Here is a 24927-nt window from a genome sequence, read left to right on the forward strand (position 1 = left end):
AACACAATTGAATTGTCAGAAGGAAATAATATTGACTATAATAATAATCATCATCACATAATACATACCATGTGTCACACTGGGGGCCTTCCTTGAGATTCCCATAAGATCACTTAGGGTAGGGGCACCTGGGTGGGTCGACCAATTAAGGGTTTGGTTTTGGCTCAGGTCATGATCTCAGGGTTGTGAGTTCATGCCCAGCACTGGGCTCCTCACTGAGTGGGGAGTGTCCTCCTTCTCCCTCTACCCCCCAGAAAAATAAATAAATCTCAAAAAAAAAAAAAAAGACCACTTAGGGCAGCCTTGGGAGCAGAAGGCACTTTCTTCTGTTAGAGGGCTGGGACCTGAGGGTAAGGTTTATTCATGTACTCACTCCTTTTACAAATATTGAACACCCACTATGCGCCAACTACTATTCTATGTACAATAGGTACAACAATGATCAAAACAGAAATCTCTGCCCTCCTGAAGCTTGTATTCTAATGCATGGGGGCAGACATGAAACAAGATCAATCAGCAAGGAACATGGCATGTGGATGGTCAGAAGTGCTAGGAAGAAGCAGATAGCAGAGAAGGAAAGAGAAATAGGATGGAACAGGAGACATCTGAACAAATTCAGGAGGTGGGGACAGATTCTAGGGGGAGGGAAGAGCTAGTGCAATGGCCCTGAGGTCTGTGCAAGAGAGGTGCAAAAGGCCTGAATGGGTAGAGTCCCACAGGGCATGATGAGGACTTAAGCGATAGGTTGGGTTTTGAGCGGAGGAGTGACAGGATCTGACTTTGGATTGACCAGATCATTCTGGATTCCATGTTGACTGCAGAGGCCAAGGGAAGACCAGTTAGGAAGCTGGGAGACCAGTCCAGAAGAGGGATGATGGTGGCTTGGACCAAGGTGGTAGCAGTGGCAGCAGAGAGAAGCAGGTGTGCTCTGATTATAATTTGAAGGTAGAAGGTAGCCTCCTTAGAACTGGCTAGTGTTTGAGTTTGGCTTGTACAATAAAGTGGGGAATCAGGGTCACCAGCCCTTCTCAGCAGTGCCCACCCAAGCATCTCCAAACATGTGGATGCCCCTTCCCATGCCCCAGGAAACCCACAGCTTGGCTCAACCTTCTGGAAATACCAGGGCACATTTTGAGCCTTTTGGGTCATCCTGGGCAAAGCCTTAGAGAAAGCAGAATGTGGAGCACGAAGCAAGGATCCAGGCTGGGCTGCATCGTCCTTCTGTGGTCAATGCCAGGGTCTTGGACCTCTGTGTCTTCCCAAGGTCTGAGAGAGGGTGGAGCCTGGGGAGGGTCAAAGCCTACCTCAGCCAACCAGAAGCCGGTATGACTTGGTCAGGTCCCTTCATTTCTCTGAAGTTCTATCTTCTCCGTTCAGAACTAGAGGTAATAATTCTGACTTTGTTAGGAGAGCATGACAAGCAAATGAGAGAGATAAATAAATAAATATATATATATATATATATATATATATATATATATATATATATACACACATATACATATACATCTATCTATCTATCTATCTATCTATGAAAATTACCAGGGTCTGGCTCAGTGTGACATTTTCCCCATCTCCTTTAAGTTACAGGATTTAGGAGTATACCCCTCAAGTAATTCAAGTTTTAAAAATCAACTTTAGGAGGGCACCTGGGTGGCTCAGTAGATTAAGCCTCTGCCTTCGGCTCAGGTCATGGTCTCAGGGTCCTGGGATCGAGCCCTGTATCAGGCTCTCTGCTCAGCAGGGAGCCTGCTTCCTCCTCTCTCTCTCTCTCTCTCTGCCTGCCTCTCTACCTACTTGTGATTTCTGTCTGCCAAATAAATAAATAAAATCTTTTTTTTAAATAAATCAACTTTAGGGGCACCTGGGTGGCACAGTTGGTTAAATATCTGATGCTTGGTTTCAGCTCAGGCCATGATCCAGGGTCCTGGGATCAAGCCCTGTGTTGGGCTCTGTGCTGAACGGAGACCTCTGCCCCTCCCCCACCCCCATGCTCGCGCTTTCTCTCCCTCTCTCTCGCTCTCAAATAAATAAAATCTTCAAAAAAATAAAATAAAAATCAACCTTATTAAGGTATATACAACAAACTGTATACATATGAAGTCTACAAGTTTTCTCAAGGTCTTTTGCAGCTCACCCTTGCCTCTACCTTGGACCCAGGAGTCACTGATCTGCTTTCTGATGTTATAGATCAATTTGCATATTATAGAATTTAATATAAATGGAATCATAGAGCCTCTTGAAACCAGCTTCTTTCACTTAACATAATGTTTTTCAGGCTTACTTGTTATGTATATCAGTAATTCATTTCTCATTATTATAGGGTAGCATTCCATTGTGGAGATATACCCCAGTCCATTTGCCCATAGATCAGTATATAAACTGTTTCCAGTGTGGGGATATTGTGAATAGTGCTGCTATACACATTCGTGTTCAAGTCTGCACATGGACATACACTGTCATTTCTCTGGGGGACATAAGTCCCTAGGATGGGTGGGTTACATGATAAGTGTACATTTAGCTTTTTGTTTTTTTTTTAAGTAGGCTCCATGCCCAACATGGGGCTCGAACTCACGACTCTGAGACTAAGAGCCAAGTGCTCAACCAAGTATGCCAGCCAGACCATCAAGCAGTACTCCATAATGATCTTACCATTTACACTCCCATCAGTAGGGTCAGGTGACACCATTTTTTGCCATCTAGAGAAACATCAGTTTGTAAATGAAGAAAACAAAAGAGGAGTGCCTGGATGGCTCAGTCAGTTAAGCTGTTCTATCAGTCTTGGACCATGCTCTAGGGACACTGGTTCACTCACAGTTTTGGGTTTTTTTTTTCCCCCAAAGAGGATATACTATAGTCTCCCTAGTGGAGTTTATAATGTAAATCAGACTAGAGTATATAAACAGACATATCTCTCTCTCTCTCTCTCTCTCTCTCTCTCTCTTTCTCTCTCTCACATACACACACAGTAACCTGGAGCCTCTTTGGGTAAGTAAACTCTGGAAAACATCCAGCTCAATAGTCATGACCTACTAAGAGTATTGCCCAGGGGCGCCCGGGTGGCTCCACCAGTTAAGCATCTGACTCTTGATCTCGGCTCAGGTCCTGACCTCAGGGTCTTGAGTTCAAGCCCCAGTTGGGCTCTGTGCTGTGTGTGGAGCCTACTTAAGATTCTCTCTCTCTCCCTCTCCCTCTTGCCTACCCCCACTCTCTTTCTCTCTCTCTCTCTCAAAAAAAAAAAAAAAAAAAGTATTGTCCCATCCATCTGATCCCCAGCTCCCACATCCTGGGATTTAATAATAAAAATTTAATTTTAGAATAGTGTTGCATGCGCAGAAAAGCTGGGACAGTAGCTCTCTGTTGCCCCACACCTGATGTCCCCTGTTGCTGGCGTCTGATGTTACAATGGTGCCTTTGTCCCAACTAATGAACTAATGTTGATCTATTGTCATTAGTTCTGATTCCTCAGTTCTTACCTCATGTCCCCTCTCTGCCCCCAGGATCCCACATGACAGCTAGTCATCAGGTCTCCTTAGGCCCCTCCAGTTTGGGACAGCCTCTCAGAGTTTCCTTGTTTTTGACGACCGTGGCCATTTTGAAGAGTCAAGTCTGTTTTGTCTCTATCAGTAGGGACCAATGGATATTCATTTTGTTTGGGTTATAATCCAACACTCTGTTATTGACTTTGTTGCTCAAATTGTTCCAGCACTGGCCCCGGGGAGCCCTTTCAGCTGGGTCCTGTGTCCCTTTGATAAACCCCATATTCTTAGGATGTCGCTCTATTTAAATCTGTCTGATGTTTTCCCTCCTCATAGTCAGACTGATTATGGGCTTAGGAGAGGAAATTCACAAAAGCAAGTGCCATTCTCATCACAGCAGATAAAGGGCACGTGCCATCAACCTGATTTCTCCCCGTTGCCCTTAACCTTGACCACCTGCGTGACGTCGTGTTTGTCAGTTTCTCCAACAAAAAGTACCGTGACCCCCGCCCCTTTGTGCTGTCCTTGTTGGAAGGATGTCACTATGGGCAGCCCACACTTAAAGTGGGGAAAGTTATAAATTATGTGGAATTCTACTGCATGGGACATATGTCTCTTCTTCCCTATTTAGTCAACCATTAGTTTACTCAGTATAGACTCACGGATATTTATTTTATACCTTGGGTTATAATGCAGTATGACGTTACTTATTTTTTGCTCAAATTGTCCCATCTTTGACCAACGAAATCTCTCTCAATTTGCTCCTGTGTCCCTTTGACAAGCACCGTTGTACGTGGGTGCATGCATGCGAGTGTGTGTGTGTGTGTGTGTGTTTAGCACTTGTGTACTCTCTGGCCCTAGAAGATGCTCTAGGCTCAGCTTGTGTGCTTCTTGCTCCAGCCCTAGAATCAGTCATTTCTCTAAGGATCCCTGGCTCCTGTTATTGGAGAATGATATTAGAAGCCAAGATCTGGCACTAGATGTGTTCATTGCCGCCAGGGTACCTGGCTTCCACGCCTTCTTGCTGACAGGCTAAGCAGACGTATGTTCGTAGACTAACCTATGTATATACACAGATCCAGAAATAATTCTGTGTGTCCATCTGCAGCTATAGTGAGCTAACCAGGAGCTCATTCTGACATCCCCAAGTCTAATCCAGTACCGCATGGATGATTCTAGCTTCCCCCTTTGCTTGTCTGTAACTTCCTACTCAGTCAGAGAGAAAGCTGGCCCCCACAGGCCATTTACTTAATTATTTAATCCCAATATGCACGTATGTGATTTCAGAATCGTTAACCTGTACCCCTGTGGGAAGCAGCTTCTGCTAGAGGATGGTGCCGTGTGCGCTTTCACGCGCCTTTAGTTCCAGACGGCACTCACTTCCAAAGGTACTTAGGTGAGCATCTTTTTGCCCATCCAAACCTTTGTTCCTGGGTTGGATCTCCCCTTCTTCTGACGATAAATCTGACCGTTGGGGCTCCTGCAGTGATAGTCTCCGTAGAGACTGGGTCCCCATGCCCCACTGAGTCTCCGCAGTCCCCTCTGCCATCGTTGGACTGAGGGACACCCCCTCACCTCAAAACAGCCCTCTCGACCCACCTGCCAAGCTCCATGACCTCACGGGTGGACCCAGCCCGTGGCCCAGCCCCAGCCTTCACTTCTGTCTGAGCATCGTCCCTTGCCCCCCAGGACCACGCAGCAGGCGCCGGCCACTCTGGGCCCTGGCCAAGCTGTCCAGCCATCCTTCTGGTCTGCCTGGTAACTGAGGCCTTCTCAGGTTACTCGCAGGATCACTTTGCCTTAGAAACTCCAGCTGTCCCTTCGGGCGCATCAGTAACCGACGCTAAGGCCCTGAGCAGCAGAGGGCTGGCAACAAGCTAGTGTCAGGCATTCCACAAGCCCTGTGCTCTGTCCCTGCAACCACTGAAATCGCCAGGGAGGAAGGTGAGCAAACCTGGGAGCGCGGGGGTCGGCCGCAGTATTCTGGGATGGGCGGCCCTGGGATGCCTCCCTCGAAGTCCCTGAAAGAGTCCATCAGCCCTGCCAGGAGCCTGGATTCCTGTTTCCAGGTGAAGGTGAGAGAGTGGCCCACACCAGGGGTTCAGGGTGGGTGGGAGAGGGCTTGAGTCACTTTGCAGGGCTGGGGACACACAGGAGCACCTGCCATGGTGCGGAAGCCCAGTGGGGTCCAAGTGCTGGCAGCCCCTTTGGCCGTGTGGGCACCACAGGTTGGTACAGGTGCTGGGCATTGGCTGCTCTGGCCTCTGAGAGGCAGCCTTGCCACAGCTGTGCCCATGGAGGGGAAACATGGGCCCCAGCCCCAAATTCAGAATTGCCAACCAGCCCCTCTTTGATTGTGGGGGAGCTAACCACATAGTACAAGAATTGACCTCGGGGCCTCTAACACGTGGTCATGCCCCCACCCCATCTGGGTCCAGTGCACCCAGGACTCCAGCGAAGTCACCAAGCGAAAGAGTAAGTGTCCCTGAGGCCCCGTGGCAGCATGGCCACCTGGCAGAGGAGGACCAGGTCCCCTGGGATGGGCTTGGGAGCCAGCCAGCCTCCCTCCACCACACCCAGGTGACGGTGCCCACACTGCCCTCTGGTGGTCAGGTGATATCGATTATCCCTGGTTGTCCCTTAAGACCACTTGTTCCTAGTTGACAATGCTGCTGGAACCCCAGGTCTCCTCCTCACCCCAACTCCCCAGCCGCTAAGAGGGGTCCAGTTGTCTTGGGAGGGGGAGCTCAGAAAACAGAGCCTTTACACTCATACTGCCTACAATTTCAGAGGCTGTCGGTGGGCTGTGGGCATTCCCTGCTCTAAACAGACCTACAGAAACACACATAGATTGCTCCATCTAGGACAGTTACCCTAGACTCCCTGGGCTGTGTTTGTTAACCTCAAAAATAAAAGTTATTTTCCCCACAAAAATGGGTTAACTCAGGAATGGCAATCCAGGACAAGCAAGCTATGGCAAAAACCATAGGCGAGTCCAACAAACAAAGGAGAGGAACTTCACAGAGAAGAACAAGGAAGTTGGGAGGGGTGATTTTGAACAGAAGTCCACTGGAGAGAAGCAAGAGATGGCGGTGATCACTGTTGCTCATTGGCCGAGTTGCAGGGATGCTCCTTTTCTGTAGGAAAGACAATGCACGTCTTTTCCTGTTGGCCTTGAAATTGAAGATTCATTTCTGTTTCATCATTCTTCTGTTGGGCTTTGTAATAGATAATCCTTCCTATAATTGAGGAGTGGTATGGCTCCCCCTTCTGGCCTCCTGACTCTGTTTTAGCGAGGTCTCCCCTTATTAATGTTCACGTTTGTTCACCAACCCACACACACTCTGGCTTCTTTTGGAGGCCAGAGGCACCGCCTCCCCTAGACCCAGGAATCCAGAGACCTCCAAGTCAGCCCTACCATGCTTCCCCCAAAGAAGTAAAAAAAGGAGAGTCATACAATTCAAAGGGCAAATATTTGCCAAAGTCAGTGGGAATTTGTGAGCTCCTGTCACTGGGAAGTCGTTTTGTCAGGTGGAAGTTGGTGAATTTCAGGCACAGCTGGATCCAGGCGCTGAGACATTATCTTAAGAACTAATCCTCCACTCAGAGGCGGAGAGAAGCATTGGCCCAGCCTGGAGCATCTCCTGGGTCTCTAAGCAGCCTGAGGCACGTCGGACAGGGCCGCCATGAATCCGCCCTTGGGGCTCTCTCCCTCTCCAGCCACACCTCCAGCGCCACCATGCCAGCCACCAACCAGGGCTGGCCCGAAGACTTCGGCTTCCGCCTGGGCGGCTCGGGCCCCTGCTTCGTCCTGGAGGTGACAGAAGGGAGCAGCGCACACGCCGGGGGTCTGCGGCCCGGGGACCAGATCCTGGAGGTGGAGGGGCTGGCCGTGGGTGGCCTGAGCCGCGAGCGCCTCGTGCGCCTGGCCCGGCGCTGCCCGCGAGTGCCGCCCAGCCTCGGCGTGCTCCCGGGCCCCGATGCGGACCCAGGCGCCGGATCCGGCCGCGCGTCCCCGACCCCAGCCCTGCGGCCCCCGCGCCCCGGCCGAGGCCTCTCCCTGGGCCGCGAGCTGCTGCGCCTAGCCCGCGGGAGGCGCCCGGAGGCCGTGCACCGGGAGCGCAGGCGCAAGGCCCAGGAGTTCAGCCGCAAGGTAGGACTCCGGGCGAGGGGGGGGACCCTGGGGAACGCGGTTGGCTGAGTCTCCCTGCAGTGGCGGGGTAGGTCCTTCCGGGGCCTGGAGCCGGGTTGGAGCTGAAGAGACTTCTAGAGACATATTTACCAGAAATATAACCTTGCGAGCTTCAAGGCCCTGTACCTAAGTTTGTGGTTCTGTGTGGTGGTTTTGTCGGGGTGGCTCTTCTCTTTTACTGAGGTACACAGGTGTACAGGAAAGTACATTAAGTGGACCGCTCACTGGGTTTTACAGAGGAACTCACCCTCGTGATCACCCCCAGGTCAAAACGCGGATCGACAGAATATAGATAATGGTAGAGCGTAGAAAATAGAATGATTCCTTCACCCCAGAAAGTTTCCGCATGCCCCTTTCTCTGTCCACCGCAACAAGAAGTAGTTGCTATTTTCACTTGCGTCGTTATAGTTTACTTTTGCCCATTTGTGAACTTTATATTACTGGACACACCGCGCGTTCTCTCTGGTGTTGAGCTTCTTGTACTCAACATTTTGCTGTGACTTTCATCCACGGCTGTGGCCGTGGGCCGTTCCTCCTATTGTCTGTATTGCGAACTGAGTATCTTAGTCTGTTGCGGCTGCTGGAACAACAGACCAGAGACCGGGAGGCTTAAAAGCAACAGGAATTTATTTCCGTGTATTTCTCACATTTCTGGAGGCCAGAAGTCCAGGATCTCAGAGCCTGCAGATTCAGTGTCTGGGGAGAGTCACTTTCCGGTCCACAGCTGGTGGCTTCTCACTGTGTCCTCACTTGGTGGAAGGAGCAAGGAAGCTCTCTGGGGTCTCTCTCTCTCTCTCTCTCTCTCTCTCTTTTTAATTTATCTACTTGACAGAGAGAGAGAGAGAGAGGTCACAAGTAGGCAGAGAGGCAGACAGAGAGAGAGGAGGAAGCAGGCTCCCCACTGAGCAGAAAGCCCGATGTGGGGCTCGATCCCAGGACGCTGGGATCATGACCTGAGCCGAAGGCAGAGGCTTAACCCACTGAGCCACTCAGGTGCCCCTGGGGTCTCTTTTCTAAGGGCACTAATCCCATTCAGAAGGGCTCTACCCTCATGACCTAAGTACCTCCCAGAGGTCCCACCTCCTAAGACCATCATTGTTGGGACTTTGGATTTTAAGAGAATTTGGGAGGAACACAGACATTCAGACAATAGCACCATAGTGTGTGTGGTTGTGGGGTTTTTTTGGTTTTGTTTTGTTTTTGTTTGTTTGTTTGTTTGTTTGTTTGTTTTTCAAAAGAGCCACACTTGTTTCAAGCCCCCACAAAACGGGGATCTGGCCCTGCCTCGCACAGTAGTCTGGCTGGCTGGCTGGTTGGCAACGGGAGGCCCTGGTTCAAGTCTCCCGACCTTCCAGAGGCATTTCCTGGAAGGTGGAAATTAAGGGCTTCCCTGAGGACTGAGATTAGATCCTGGAATGGCCAACATCCTTAGCCACAAGAGGAGTCCAAGATCTGAGTCACCTTCAGGAAGCAAGGGGTGGCCATCAGGAGAGGTAGAGACCCAGAGCTGGAAAAGAACATCTGAGAATGAAGTTGTTCTCTGGCCAGAATCCTGAGCAATGCCTGATTTGCAGAAACCTGGCCCTTTTCTGGACAAATCCAGGGAAATCCAAGAAACCTGGAGGTAACACATTCAGGGAGGAGGCTGACCAGTAGGGTCCTACCTACTGGGGACCCCTGAAAGGTGTCACCGCAGCAACTTCCTCAGGCCCTCCGCCCTCATGTAATGTCCTCCAGGCCTTTAGATGTAGGGAGTCCAGCCCAACATCTTAGAAACTCAGTGCGATGACTGGGACGCTTGAGTTCACAGACACCCTCCCTCATCCTCTCTGGAAAGGGCACTGCTCATTCGTCCTCTTGGCAGAGCATGACCATGAAGTTTTAGGGGGCAGATGGGGAGCCCTGCTTTTAGAGAACTGACCCCCAGCCCACTGCCCAGGTATCAGATCTCCATTCACCTGGCCTTCTCCAGTGCCCAAGCTTTGTTCACTCCTCCCCTCTTCTAAACTGAACCCTCTCAGGAACCGCACCTCCCCCACATACGCTGGCACGACCCCTTGTCTGGGTAGGACCCCAGCTTGAACCTTTCAGCTCTGGACTCCTAGGTCACAACTGTCCAGCTCCCCGAAGATGCAGCTTTCTTTCTATCCCCAGAGCAGGCTCTGCTGTTATAACAAACATCAAACATCTTGGTGCCTTTGCACACCTCACAGGTTTATTCCCCATCTGCATGAAATCCTCTAAAAGTGCAGGCACTCTCCAGGCTGGCTGACTTCTGCATGAGGCCTCAATGTGCCAGGCACCCCCATCTCAATGTGCAGCTTTAGGAGTTTCTGTAGGGGAGGAACAGCGTGCAGAAACGTGCATATCAGCTCTTAAGGACTTCAGAGAGGGAGCGAAGTGCTGCACCTATAGCCAGTGCTCCTTGGCCAGAACTAGGCACCCTTCTGCTCCCAAAGGGTGCCGGGAAATGCTGTTCTTCTGTGCGCCCAGGGAGCAGAGGGGAGTTAGCAATACTGTAGAGCATGAGTGGCTCATTCCTTCCTAGCTGCTGTAACAGGATACCAAACTGGGTGGCTTAGAAACCACAGGAATGTATTTCCCACCACTCTGGAAGCCAGATACCCAAGATCAGGATGCCAACATGGTGGAGAGAGGGCTCTCTTCTGGGTAGCAGACCTCCTGTGTCCTCACAGGAGGGAAGGAGCTGGGAGCTCTCTGGGCTCTCTTCCATCAGGGCACTGACCCCGTTCACAAGGGCCCCATCTTCATGACCTCATCCTCTCCCAAAGGTCCTACCTCCTAACACCATCAACTTGAACAGCAGGTTTGCAACATAGGAATGGAAGGCGTGGGGTACCACCATTCAGACCGCAGCAACTAGTAAAGTCTATAATTCCAGATGACCTGCTGCAGAACCCAAGCCCTGTCCCAGACTCCATCCGACCCACGGAGAGTTGGACGGGGGCACGGTCAGAGCCACCAGAAGGGCAAGGTGGACCGCAGACCTGGCCACAAGGCAGGGCTGGGGGGCTGGGGTGTGACTGGCTGTCCAGGCCAGCCAAGGTGTGTGTGCTGGCTAGGGGGAGTGGGAGTGGTGGGTTCTGGTTAGAGCTCACCGAGCTCACCTCCAAAAACTGGGAGCAAATCCCCAGCAGACACTGCCTCCGGACAAGCAAGGGCTTTCTGACAGTGAGCTCCGGCACTCTCCCTGCCCCAGTTTTTCCTCCTTGAGGATTCTGATAGTTAATAGAAAATCCATTAGCGTCCCGTGATGGCGCCTCGCGCCTAGATGTAGGTTGAGAGTATTTGGGTAAGAGCTGACACCAAATCCGCGCTGTGGCACAGGCCCCATGGGGGAGGAACTATTTTTTCCTCTTTCTTACATAAAACGTCTTTCCAGCCAGCCATGTTCTCCTTTGAATTGAGGCTGCCGCTGACTTTGACTACAAAACCACTAACCTTCCTCGGTACAGTGGGTGCACGAGGAGGGGGTGCTGGTGCTGTGGCCTGCCCTCCTCACCGCCAGGGAAACTGAGGCCGGCGGGGAGCTGAAGGAAATGCAGCGAGAGGACAGCTGGCCCGCTGTGGCTCTTGGGTTGAGCTCCATAAATATTCACTGAGGACCTACTATGGGCCAAGCCATGCTTGGGGCTTGCTTGGGCCATGCTTGGGGCTGGGCGGGAGCAAGACCTCAGGTCTGGGTCTCAGGTCGTCCTATCAGATCATGTCAGGTAGAGACAGCAACACAGGCTTTGTGGGGTGCAAGTGCTAGGACTCAGGCATGAGGCCCCCAAAGCCCCTGGCTTCTTTCACCACCTCTGGAAAGCCGGCCTCAGTCCCCTTGTGCAAGTGTGTAGGGATGAGTTGACCATGCAGATCTGAAACTCTGGAGCATGCTGTGGGGGGAGGATCAAGGTCCAGAAGTCACCATTTGGGGTCCTTGCCCAGAGAATGGCCACGGAGTGCCGCCAGTAGGGGGCGCCCTGCAATGGCTCAGGGCAGTCGTAGAGAAATAGCAAGTGGAGACAGCTCTGGGCCAGGAAAATGAACAGGACGCGGGGGTTGCAGGGTAAGAAGGACTTTATGAATTCGCATGTTTATAGGTAGGGAGACACTCCGACATTTATGTAAGCTGAAGGGAAGGAGGCAGTAGAGACACTGAAATGGACGTATTTCGCCATTACTGATGGTTGGACCTGTGGTGCTTCAGGGCCCCGGGAGATGGCTGTGATGAGGACAAGCAGGGGACCTGCTACCACGCAGCGGGTGTCCCTGTGGGGGAGAAGCCAGCGAGGAAGTGGACAAACGTACAAACAAGCTATCTAGGGCTCATGATCAAAGGATGTGGAGAATTAAACAGGGAGATGAGAGAGAGAGAGGTGGGGGCTGTTTGGCCAGGGTGGTCAGGAAGGCTCCTGAGGAGGTGACTTTGAGCTGAGAGCCAAGTGACAAGTAGGTAGAGGAAGAGAAAGCAGGGAGGGGTGGGGCAGTGGGGTGTCTATGGACCAGAGGGTTGACCTTGGCCAAGAAGTGGGGGGGGGGGTCTTCATCCTCTGCCAGTAGAGGGTGGTGGGGAAGGATGCTGTGTGCGGACGTTCGGTCCAACATCCATCCTCTGGCTGAGGTTGCGCCCACCCTCCCCCCAGAGAGAGGCACAGCAAACCCACACACTCCACCGCCCAGCCCCCCACCTCTGCTTCTGGGTCAGCTCAGGGCATCAGTGACCAGACACACCGCAGACCACTGACTGACTATCAAGGGAGGGCTCTCATGGAGTACGGACAGACTAGACAGACGATGCTTAACTGCTACTTAAACAAAACGTAACCGTAACCGTTTCAGACCCCAAAGCTGCATATGGTATGATTCCATTCACAGGAAGTATCCAGTATTAGCAAATCCATGGAGACAAAAAACAGATTAGTGGTTGCCACGGCTGGGGAAGCTGGGGGGCGGGGAGGGAGTGATTACTTCGTGGGTACAGAGCTTTCATTTGGGAGAGTATGAAAATATTCTGGAACTGGATGGTGGTAATGATTACAGCACGCTGTGGAACGTAACTTAATGCCATTGTACACGTTAAAATGGTTACAACGGTAGTTATAGGTTATGTGCATTTTTTCAACAGTAAAAAATAAAGGGAAAAAAAGGAACAGTGATAACATGCCTTCCTTTTCCTGACTGTGTAAGTCCTATAAGCTCACTATAGAAAAGATGGAAACCACCGACTTATTTTTTAAAAAACCAAATTACTGTAAAACTTAGTACATATTTCCAATTCATAGACACATGTGTAATCATAGGTGTCTAAAAATAGAACACCGTGTATTTCATTTGTAAACCATTTTTCTCGCCTGTTTATCACAATTTTTCCATACTTTATAACAGCTTTAGGGATGCCTGGGTGGCTCAGTTGGTTAAGCGGCTGCCTTCGGCTCAGGTCATGATCCCAGCGTCCTGGGATCAAGTCCCACATCGGGCTCCTTGCTCCGCAGGGAGCCTGCTTCTCTCTCTGCCTCTGCCTGCCACTCTGCCTGCCTGTACTCTCTCTATCTCTCTGACAAATAAATACTTTATAACAGCTTTATTGAGATAGATTCGCGTATCATACCATCTACTCATTTAAAGTGTACAATCCAGTGGTTTTGGGTGAATCCACAGATTTGTGGAGCCATCACCATGATCAATTCCAGAACACGCTCCTCACACCAAAAAGTATCTCCACACCCTTAGCCATCACTCTCCGTTTCACGGTTTCATTTTTTTTTTTTTTTTTTTTTTATTTGACAGACAGAGATTGTAAGTAGACAGAGAGGCAGGCAGAGAGAGAGAGGAGGAAGCAGGCTCCCTGCTGAGCAGAGAGCCCGATGCGGGGCTCGATCCCAGGGTCCTGGGATCATGACCCGAGCCGAAGGCAGCGGCCCAACCACTGAGCCACACAGGCGCCCCTCACGGTTTCATTTTTTATTTAAGATTTATTTATTCGAGAGAGAGAGAGAGTGAGTAGGGTCGGGGGAGGGGCAGAGGGAGCAAATCCTTGAGCAGACTCCTCACTGAGCATGGAGCCCAGCACAGGGCTCAATCCCAAGACCTTGAGATCATGACCTGAGCTGAAATCAAGAGTTGGACACTCAACCGACTGAGCCACTCAGGTGCCCCTCATGGGTTGTTTTATTATTTATTTATTTATTTATTTATTTAAGTGAGAGAGAGTGAGTGAGCGAGCGAGAGAGAACAAGCAGCAGGAGGGTTGGGGACAGGCAGAGGGAGAAGCAGATTCCCCATTGAGCAAGGGGCCTGATTCGGGACTCAATCCTAGGACCCTGGGGTCATGACCTGAGCTGAAGGCAGACACTTAACTGACTGAACCACCCAGGCGCCTCAGTGCCTCCTGGTTTTCAATATATATCTATAGCATCGTTCTTCCTGGCCATAAAGTACCGCATTGCATCAAACTGAAAACTGAGACTGTCAGTTGCGAGACATCCCAATTTTTTTTTAAGATTTTATTTATTTATTTGACAGACAGAGATCACAAGTAGGCAGAGACGCAGGCAGAGAGAGAGGAGGAAGCAGGCTCCTTGCTGAGCAGAGAGTCTGATGTGGGGCTCGATCCCAGGACCCTGAGATCATGACCTGAGCTGAAGGCAGAGGCTTAACCCACTGAGCCACCCAGGCGCCCTGACATCCCAATTTTTTAATCACAAAAAGAGGAATGCCCTTGGCAATAAACCCATGGCACATGCTACCTTATCACCTACTTGTCACTTAATTTAGCAGTTATTAGAAGAGGACTTTAGACTTACACGAACATATTCAGCACCAGCAGTGCACATAAGTCAGCATAAGTAACAACAGGAACAACTAACCATCACATCCTTATACACCCACAGGAACGACAACTAACGGAGAACACATACTGATTTGGGGGATGTTAGAATATGAAAAAAATGCTCACCCCAGAATCAACAATATCCGGTACTACAGTGTGTCAAATGAACTTGGCTCTCAAGCAACAGACATTGACTCTGCTCACTTAGGCAGGAGAGTCTGTGGGAGGAACAGTTTGCAGAATCCGCGCTGAAGATCCAGCCTTAGAAGCAGGACAGGTTCAGCAACAAGAAGTCCATCTGTCCTGCCTCACCCGGTCAGGACAAGTCCATTCCGGGTGCACTGCGGGGCTCGGCCACCACCCTCAGCAAGCTCTGCTGTCCCCGAGTCTCCGCATCATTTTTTTCAAGAGCCAAAACCTGGGACCAGAGCCTCCAAATGCCCAAGGCTACAACACTAACTGCCAGGGTCCCACCTCCCTAAGAGTCTGGGGTTTCTTCCTTTCTTAGCTGAATAGCTGAGACTGCAAATATCCCCCAGATGGATGTGCTGACATTATTTATCGCATATTATTAGATATCGATATTGCTTCCAACGTCTCCGTATTACAACAACGTAGAGGTGAGCCTCTTCACTCAAATGTTGTGCACCACCCTGTCTTTCAGGACATCTCTAGGATACGTCCCTAGATCATTGGGTAAGAGGACGGGTGCATTTTTAGACCCTGGACATGCTTACCAAAGCTTGCCTCCAGAAACATGGTGCCTATTTGCATGCCCCTTTCCAGCAGCTGCGTGGGCTCCTCTGATTAGATGTACCTTAATTGGTGTCAGCTGGTTTGTACACAGAGCAGAAGAAAGCAGAAATCCCGAGGGAACACGGAGGGAGTCCAAGTTCAGGGCTAGGCACACACTCCAGGGCTTCTCTGTGGAGCCAGAATGTTCTCTGTGGGATCTCTCAGCGAACAGTGTGGCGGAAAGAACTATAGCGTTATAATAATAGTGACTAGCAATTACTGAGTGCCTGGCACATGGTAAAGCTCTTGTATTGATTCCTTTGATCCTTATAAGACTCAGTAGAAGGGCTGTCTCTAAGTTTGAGTCGTCACCCCCGTGGCCTTGGACAGGTCACTCCACCTACACCAGCCTCCGTGTGCTTAGATGTACATGAAGATACTACCCATGTCACCTTGTCTGTCTGCTATGAGGCTGGGAAGTGTGATTTGGGTGGAGAGGTCACCACAGAGCCCCTGCAGGGCTCCCGTGTCAGGTGTCCCATGGAGGTAAACTGAGGAAGCAAGGGAAGGAGGTGAGCAGTGTTCTGCTCTGGTCCCGGTGGTCATTCACCAGGCCTGTCCTCGCAGGTGGATGAGATCCTGGGGGACCAGCCGACTGCCAAGGAACGAGTGTTCGCCGCCCTGAAGCAGTTTGCAGCCGAGCCGCGGGTGGACGACCTGGTGTGGGCGCTGACCCTGGAGCTGCCCCGCGACGCCCGCACGCCCCTCCTGGACAACCTCAGGTACCTCGGTTTGGGGGGAGGAAAGGGCAGGCAGGGTGTGGCTCGCTCAGAGGGGTCCAACGACGACCCACTCCCAGGGTATTGCTGTGAGTGAGAACGGAAGTGCCGCCGGATGCCGGGCTGGGACAGGCTGCACACAGGACCCACCTCCTGCACAAAGGACATCCCCATGCTAGACACAGTGTGTGCTCTCTGCCTTTTGATGATGTCAGCTGTATGCCCAGGACCTTGCCAGGGGCCTAGGGGAACCCTCTCCAGCTGAATCATCCCAGCGCTATTATTATCCCCATTTCTCGGAGGCAAACAGGCTCAGAGAGGTTAAGAGGCTGGCCCAAAAGTCACACAGCAAATGAGTGGCTGGCACAGGACTGCGAACCCATCAGCTCTGCACTTTCTGTTCTTCTCGGCCTTGGACCCTGTACGTTTATCCTTTAGGAAGAAAAATTGCGGGTAGGTTAACAGCTGGAGCCCCCACACCCACCCACTTTCCTGCCGGGGCATCACTGCGTGGCACAGCGCAGCTTTGATGAGCCCCCCCACTGGGCCTGAGTGATGCCTTCCCTGTCGGGGATCCTGTGGAGGGTACGGGAGGGGGGGGCGCCCTTCTCTTCTCACCCTGTCTCCAGGGCCTCCGACTTCTACCCCCCTACTTCCGGGGCTCAGCCCGCCCCCTCCCCTTGCTGCCATTCACCCTGCAGCCTGCCCCTCCCTCTGGGCCTGGCCAATGTCAGGGATGGGGCTGGCCACCCCCCCCCCCAAAGCCCGGGCATAGCGGCTCGGTTCTGCCACTGAGCACAGAAGGCCACGGAAAGAGGCTACCATGAGCTGCCTGGGGTGAGTTAGGGGCCTGCCCCTTGCTAGGAAAATCCAGAGAGAGAGAGAAAAAAAAAAAGTTATTTCTCCAGCCTAATTTGCAGTGGAGATGATGCACTGGCCATGAGGGCTCCCTGGGGAGGTGATGGGTGGGCAGCCCCCCACTCCACCCATCTCTACCAGGGCTGGGCCAGGGATACCGGCGGCAGCTGGCCGTCCCCTGAGAAGTTGGCACGTGCGTGTCCCAAGGCTGCTAGCAGCCAGTCTCAGCTGGAGGTCCTCTCCGTCCTCCTCAACTCCCTTCGGAGCTGCCCTGGCTTCCGTCTGTGTCGCCTCTGCCTCTGCAGATAGCTTATCTGCCTCCCCACGCCTGCTTTCCTGTCTGCAGTTTGTCCCCACGCGACCACCGGCAGCGAGTCAGGAAGAGCCAGGGTGGGGGAGGTGTCCCCTTTGGCGTGCTGGATTTGGAGCCTGGGAACGGGAATCCTGGCCGCCTCAGGCTGCCCAGGCTGCCCGGGCTGCCGGTCCCCGCAGCATCCCCGGGGCACTGCTGGGGAGGATGAAGCAGCAACCTCTATTGTCAGTGCATGTCAGTACGACTGGACAAGTGGGGCGGAGGCTGGAGGAGGGGGCGGTGCCCAGCTGGGCTCTGCAGGGAGAGGGGTACCTTGGCAGTGGGGCTTCAGCCACCCCAACCCCCACTTCCTTCCACTCCATCTCCCCACCCCCATCCCCACCCCCACCCCCAGGGTCTGGCAGCCCACATGCTGGGCTCCAGGGTTGCAATAGCTATCCCCATGCAGAACCTTCTATTGGAGAGCTCTCAGGGGGCAGGGAGGAGTCACAGACAGATACAGTCATCTGTGATTCTGAGACCTGAGTGCCAGCTGCCCAGGGCCAACTCAGCGGGGTGGGGGGGTGGCAATCAGGGTGGGCTCCCTGGAGGAGGCAGCAGGTGCCACCGCTGTGGCTCAGTGAATCTTAGAGTCTGGCAATGTGTCCGATGGGGGTGGAAAGACAGACGCTAAGAAGAGTTCATTAGAGCCAGACATCTAGCCACAGAAGTGGACGATGCCACAATAAGAGTGGGGCCACTCAGTACCCAACGCTGAGTACTCAACGGTACTGGGCTGTAAACCACCTTGCCTAGGATGGGTGGCCACAAAGAGTGACAATTGTGGTCTTAGAATGGCCCATTGAGGAGAGACAGGGTTTACGTTACACCGTGAGTGCAAACAGTAGGTGAAGCACTGTGTGTGTGTGTGTGTGTGTGTGTGTGTGTGTGTGTGAGAGCGAGAGAGAGAGAGAGAGAGAGAGAGAGAGATTGGCCGCGGCTGGAACCCACCCAAGTCACTGTGTGATCTCTGAGAGGTGGTCCCAGTGGCCAAATCAGAAAGCTTGCGGAGGAAGGAGAAGGAGCAGTGAGACCATGAAGCATAGTAGCCTCGTGTGTGGCTTTTTAAAATGAAATTTGATGAATCCTAAATAAAATTGGAAATTCAGCTTCTCAGTCTTGCTAGCCACGTGTGACTCGTGGCCACCATACAAGGACAGTGCACGTTTAGAATATGCCCATCATCAAAAAGGTTCTCCTGGATGGTGCTGCCGTGAGCGTAAGATTTGGGTCAGTGGTGAGAATGGAAGCAAAGGGTCTCATCTTTCCCCATGACGGCAGTTTACCCTGAAGCTCAGAGCTTAATTTGGGTCTATCCCCGAAGGGATCCCAGTTTGATGAAGTGATAAAATGACTTTCTAATTAGAACAGGCCAGTCCAGGCAGCTTGGGAAGTGTGACGTGGTTAGGAGGGAGCAGGAAAGCAAAGGCAGCTGTGTGGTCTGCAGGGGGAGTGGGGGGTGGTTCAGGAAACATGGAAGGGGAGGGAGGGGCCGGCAGGTGGGAGAAGGAAATGCAGGGACAGTGCTGGAGGGAGCTGGGGTGTGGAATCCCCACAGACCTCCCTTGGACCCCCAGGTCCACTCATGGACTGTGCAACCTTGAGCAGGTTCATTGACCTCTACAGTCCATCTGTAAAATGGGGTTGGTCATGGTTATATGTTCCCAGCAGGGTTTTTGGAAGGAAATCTCCGAAATGGACCTTGCCAACTGGAAGCAGAAAAGAGATTAGCTGATAATCTGGGGGGAGGGTGTGAGGGAAGACCTGTACCCCCCCCTCCATCCTCCTCTGCTTTGGGGACCAGTGTTGGGGACACTGTAATACAAATAGATCGGGAGAAATCTATGAAATGACGGGATGTGGTATGTTCTCAGTTTATGGGGGCTTCCCCTAGGGAAGGTCTCTTTCTCCCTAGAGCTCAATTTCGCACTTTTGACATTTGGGACCCAATAACCCTCTGTGGTTGGGGGCTTCCCTGTGTCTTGTAGGATATTCAGCAGCACTAGATCCCGGTAGCACATTCCCTATCCTAATTGTCATTTTGTGACCACCGAGAAACTGCCTCCAGATAATGCCAAATGTGCCCTGAGGGGGGTGTGTGCAAAGTCCCCAAATGAGAGCTTGTGGCCCAGAGTGACCGGCCTTTAGTAGCCCCCTCTAGCAGGGGCGGGCACTTGAGCAAACTCCAGCTCTCTCTTGACCCCTACCCCCCCCCATGCTGTCTTGGGCTTTCTGCAAGATGCACCAGCTGCTCTCCCCTTCTGATGCCTTCTCTGTGTGTTGGGATGCTGGGACCGAGGGGTCCAGGTACGCTGTGGACAGACAGGGACAGGGATAGGGGATGACAAGGACATGGAGCCCCAAGGCAGTGTGTGCACTTCTGCCTCTGTCCGGATTCAGCCATGAGCGTTTCCTCCCTGCTCACACCTCCTCTGCCCCCAGCGAGGCGGACAGTCTTCATAACCTTTGGGCTGGCCTGGTTCTGGATGCCGGGCCATTGCACCCAGACCCCAACTTCCGGAGATGGCTCGGTCATGATGGGTTGGCTGTGGCCCCTGCGGATATCAGGGAGCTGTAGTCACTGTAGCGGTTTTCAGGCATTTCTCTCCCTGGCGGGGCTGAGGCGGTGAGTTCTGGCTTCGGCTTGCTGCTGCTGCTGCTGCTGCCGCTGGAGACAAAAGCAGCCCAGGCTGATCAGGGGAAGGGTGGTGGCCTCGCTGGGGCCAGGAACCAGGGCTGAGGTGTGCTGGTCAGCGTGGTCGGACTGACTTCAGGAACCTGGAGGCAGAACCATGTCAGATGTCCCTTTCTGCCAGTGACGGAGACAGAGGGAGCGTCCCAGGATTTTCTGCCTCTGCAGGTCCTGTCTGTCTGGGTCCCGGCCAACTCCTGGAGAGGAGGAGAGTGTTGATGTCCCCAAAGGACCCCCTGCTCAGGATGTCCTGGGCCAGCTCCCCCGTATCTATATGCCCTTTCCCGCAGGCAAGCGGGACTGGAGAGCGGGAAAATGACAAGGCGGTGGGTTCCCTGCGGTCTGCGCCCGCCCTGACTTCTAGGAGTAGCAGACCCAGAGCCAGAGGGTCTTGGCTTGTCATCCCCCTCTTCTCCTCCTAGCTCCCTCTCTCCCAGTAGGAGTCCTTTGTCCCCTCAGCACACACACACTTGGGAATTGCCCCAGCCTGGCTGTCGCGCCTCATTTCCACTCACTCACCAAATCTCATACACCTTCCTCTGTGTTTCTATCCCACTCCATATGCTCCCTGTTCACCCCCAGCCTCACCCACTCCCCTGGTGCACTAAAATCTCTGGGGTACCTCCTCCTCTCCTTCAATCCTTAGGACTGACCCCCCCACACACACACACACACTCAGCATCTGGCAATGTCATTCAAGGCCTCCCTTTCCACAGGCTTCTTGATTAGCGCTTCCCCCTGGGTAGGGGAGGGGGGCTTCCCCTCCCTGACCCACTCCCTGAAACCTAGCACAAAGGCCACGCCCTCCGGAAAGCCTTCCCACGCTCTACAAAAGAAATTCGGTGCTTCTTCTGAACCCTTGGGGTTCAGCCTTGCAGCAGCCAGGGGCCGGGGACCCGCCACGGTGCAGGTGACCTGGGACCCGGGAGCCCCGGCCTCGAAAAGGTTGCAGGCGAGACACTTGGGGAGGGACTGATGGAGGGACCCAAGAGGAAGCAGCGTTGACAGCCCTGAACCGCCCCTCCCAAACCCCCGTTCCCCCCCACACCCCCGCCCCCGGAGCAAGCTGCGGGATCCCCCTTGGGGGCGGGGCGGGGCGGGGCCACCCGGAGGGGGCGGGCGCGGGGCCGCGGGCCGGGCTGGCTCGGGAGGGGCCGAGTGCGCTTGCCCGGCAGAGGCTCGTGGAGTCGCGGCGCCCTCGCTCTGCTCGCGGGCTCGGCCACCCCTACCTGTCGGCACCTGCCACGCCGCCGTCGCCGGCTCCAGATGGGGAAGGACCAGGGCTTCTCTCGGCACTTTCGGTAGTTTCCCCACCGCGCCCCGCGCCCCCGGGAACTGTGCACCCTAGGCGCGGCGGACCCGTCTTGGGCGGCCTGAGAAGGGGTGGGGCTGGGGCACTGAGATGGACGCCCACCCGGCACAAGGGGGCGAGTCCCCCCGTTGGATGCCTGGAACCTGCACGCGCCCCTGGGGGTCGGGATGGGAGGCGGAGGGGGAACCAAGGGCTGGGACTGAAAAGCCCTCCTCTTTGCTTCCTACAACTGGGCAGGTCCGGGGACCTGGCCAGAGAGCCTAGGCAGGGAATGTGGTAGAGAGAGAGGACACTAGGGCCACCCGTAGGACAATCTGGACACGGATTTACTCCTGACCCCCCCCCCCCCCAAGGCAGAGGGAACCGAACTGACTGACTGAACCGTGGCTGGGTGGCCAGGGAAGAGTCCTGTGGTCTCAGAGAAGCCTGTTGGCATCGCAGGGACCTGGGAGTCCTGGGCAACCATGCTGTCATGGTCAGAGGACTAGTGCTCTGCCACAGTGGTCCGTGAGGCCCCATTGCGCCTGGCTCTACTGGGTCAGTGGATTGAGGGGAGACCCAGGCCTGGGGTGCCTGGCCAGACTGAGCTGCATGGAGGGCCAGTGCAAGCCAGGAAGGGCATCTGGCGCAGTCCCAAGGACACCAAGCAGAGAAAAGGCCACCAATGTTCTCCCACCTGGGCAGCTGGTGACTCACCATGGTTACCATCCCGGGCAGAAGGAGTGGGGAGGGGCAGACCTTTTCTAATTGCTGCTGGAGGGTGGAGCTGGGATGGTCACCAGGCCCCTGCCCAGGCTGGACATAGGGCCTTCTGGAGCCTGGGGCTGGAGCCCAGATTGTGAGGTGGCCAATTTCCGGCTTGTCATCCCTTCTTTGCCGGGGCAAGAGGCATGGGTGGTGGGTCTGGGACAGTGTGGGGAATGTGCAGGTCAGGCAGAAGGAGGTGTCGGGCTCCAGAGACCTTGAGTGACCATCTGGGCAATGAGACCGAGGTTCTAGATTTTCGGCAATCTCTGTGGGTGGGCGGGGATGAGCATCGGGCCAGAATGTCCTGGAAAAGTTGAGCAGGCCTCTTGTTTTGGTCTCCTGGTCGCCTGGAACATTCGTACCTGGAGCAGAGCTCAGTGGGGTCAACCCTGATGCCCCCTCCTCCTGGAGGACCCACTTCCCTTCCTTCCCACCAGGCAGCTTATTCTACCTGCCTGGTCTTACTAATCTTACCGTAGAGGTCAAGGAAACTGACTGGGGGCCACTGGATGACCGCAGAGGGGTTGTATTTCAGCTGGCTACAGACCCACTGTCCCCGTCTTCCTCCCTCTTCCCCACCATGGCCTTGGCAGTGCCTTCTCATACAAAGGACAGGGACGGGAATGTTGGCATGTGACCAGGGAGGCCTCACTAGCCACCAGAGCTTCAGAAGCCCTTGGCAGAGTCCTGCCACCATGCCGAGGGGCAGAGACTGGCCTTCTGTTCAAGCTGTGCGAAGGGCCAGCTGTGTCAGCCTGGAAAGTTACAGGTCTTCTCTGAGCCCCCGGATCCTTTGCCATGGACAGGGGGTTCCACCCGGTTGTTAACTGCTGCCATTAGTGGGAGCTATGGCTGTGCTGCTGGTGGGTCTCCTGTTTCCTGAGTCACTGAGTCCCTTCCCTGTGCCAAATCCTGAGCCGTCACTGTGGCTTCCAGCCAGGCTACATCCCTAGCCCTCAGAGAGCTTCCCTCCTCGCAGGAGACACTCACAGATTCCAGAGACTCGTGCCAGGGTGTAGACCCCATACAGCATCCACCCAAGCCTCCCCACGGCCTCTCACCACTTCCAGGTTCCTGAGAGTAGGAACCGCAGTTCCTTCAGCTTTGAACCCAAGTGCCTGGCTGGCACGGACAGCAGGGCCTTCCTGGAGCGTGCGGGATTGAACAGAAGGAAGGCCGGTGTAGGGTGTTGAAGGTCCATCTCCGTGTAGCTAGGAAGCAGAGAGAGTGTGCCCGGCAATAGTGTAAGAGGCAAATTCTTGGCAAATTCCTGGCAAATTCTGAGGCGGCAGCTGTAAAAAGGCTGGCCAGAGAGGCAAGCAGGAAGGCCAGGAGTGTGATGGGAGTCTGGGGGAAGTCTGACCCCGGCCAGAGCGTGGCTTTGGGGTTTCCTCCAGCAGAGCTGCATGGAATCAGGTAAGAAGACAGGTGGTGGCGGATACCTGGCTGGGGTCTGGCCTGGCAGGTGCAAGGGCATGAAATGAGAGCGCAGGGAAATGGGAAGACGGAGGCAGGAGGAGGAACAGGTCCACGAAAGGGCTTTAGGGAACACCGAGGTCCCTCAAGGCCACAGTAATGGAGACGGTCCCATTGTGAGTTTCCCGAGATGGAGAGCTGGGCGCGAGGTCCTGGTGTGGCCCAGGCCGGTTGGGGCGCAAGTCCCAGCACCGAGAGGGAGACTGGGGTGCCGGCTGCTGATTCCCCTGTGACCCCCGTGTAGGGGCGGGAGAGTCTAGGGCGGCGCCCACGAGAAGGAGACTTTAGGCAGCGGTTTGGCACGCGCCCCCAGACCGCGCCCCGACTCTGCGGTCCTCGCCGGCAGGATCTTCATCCCCAAGAAGCACCGGGCGCGCTTCGACGAAGTGGTGTCACAGGGTCTGCTGGGCAAGTTGTGCCGCGCTCGGCGGGCGCAAGGCGCGCAGGGGCTGCGCCGGAGCCGCAGCGAGGAGCGGCCGGAGCGCCTCCTGGTGTCCACTCGCGCCAGCGCGGCCCCGCGCCGCCCCGACGAGCCGCCACCGCGCAAGGCTGCCTCTCTGCTGGGCGGCCGTGCGGGCCCAGGAGGCACGCGCAGGTACCGGGGCGCGCGGGCACGGGCCGCGGATGCCTCCTAGTCGGTGGGCTGGGATGCACATCTGGGCAGAGGGCGCGAGGTTGGGGCGTGGGACACTTGGGCGTGGGGATGAGGAGAGATTAAGGGGAGCAGGGCACGGGACTTTTCTATCCCCTACGCCCCATCCCCAGCCTCCCTCTCCCCAGGACAGCGCACCCTGCCAGCCCCCCACCCCGCCCCTTCTTTCTCCCCAGGACAGTACGAGTCTACAAGGGCAACAAGAGCTTCGGCTTCACGCTGCGCGGTCACGGGCCTGTCTGGATCGAGTCTGTCCTGCCTGGTGAGGGGTTCGCGAGTTGTCCAGGATGGGATGAAGGACCCTCTTAGGCCCATACTAAGTAGCCCCCGCTTCTACCTCCAAGTTCTAACCTCATGTAGCTCATGTCCTTTAAGTATCCCAGAGGGGCCATCCGAGTTGGGGCAAACTCCCTCCAAGTTCAGGGTCACCTTTGAGCCAAGAAAGCCAAGTTCTCCATCCAGACTTATTCTATGTCCAGCGGGGAGGGCTGGGGGCCACTGCCCCAGACACTGGGGTAACCAGCACACATCTGACGCCTGCCCAGTCTGCACCCAGTCAGCCTGCCTGGTTTGGAGTGCCCACTGTGAACTTGGTCCTTTCTGGGCAGGCCAGACTCAGAGACCCATTAGGCCCTCAGGGCCTCTGCCTACTATCTGGTCCCCTACCCCCAGTCTGGACCTTGCTCCTGCTCCCACCGAGCCTGCCTCCCTTTCCTCCTGGAATGGTGACATCTTGAAGAAAGCAGAGCCTTCTTGATGCAGGAATTCTTCCTTCCTGCCTCTCCAGGGCAGGTCGGGGGAGAGTGGGGAGAAGAAAC

At 54.3% G+C, this 24927-nt stretch overlaps 1 protein-coding gene across 5 annotated transcripts in view; it reads left to right on the forward strand.

Annotated features, from left to right (window-relative positions):
* Positions 1-7218: 7218 nt before the first annotated feature.
* GRID2IP (Grid2 interacting protein) overlaps positions 7219-24927 on the forward strand; it is a gene marked incomplete at its 5' end in the record, with an annotated part of 36394 nt that continues 18685 nt past the window's right edge. For 2 of the 5 annotated variants that reach the window (XM_082714240.1, XM_082714241.1), the window contains 3 exons: positions 23306-23397; positions 23804-24052; positions 24286-24371. In XM_082714240.1, the coding sequence (XP_082570366.1) occupies positions 23321-23397; positions 23804-24052; positions 24286-24371 (412 nt within the window). Of the gene's footprint in view, positions 7633-15868; positions 16024-21041; positions 21224-23305; positions 23398-23803; positions 24053-24285; positions 24372-24927 lie in introns of those variants that run through there. The other 3 variants (XM_082714239.1, XM_082714243.1, XM_082714242.1) reach the window with 3 other exon arrangements.

This window comes from Mustela nivalis (genome assembly GCF_964662115.1).
Source record: "Mustela nivalis genome assembly, chromosome: 19".
In the NCBI taxonomy this organism is placed as follows: domain Eukaryota; kingdom Metazoa; phylum Chordata; class Mammalia; order Carnivora; family Mustelidae; genus Mustela; species Mustela nivalis.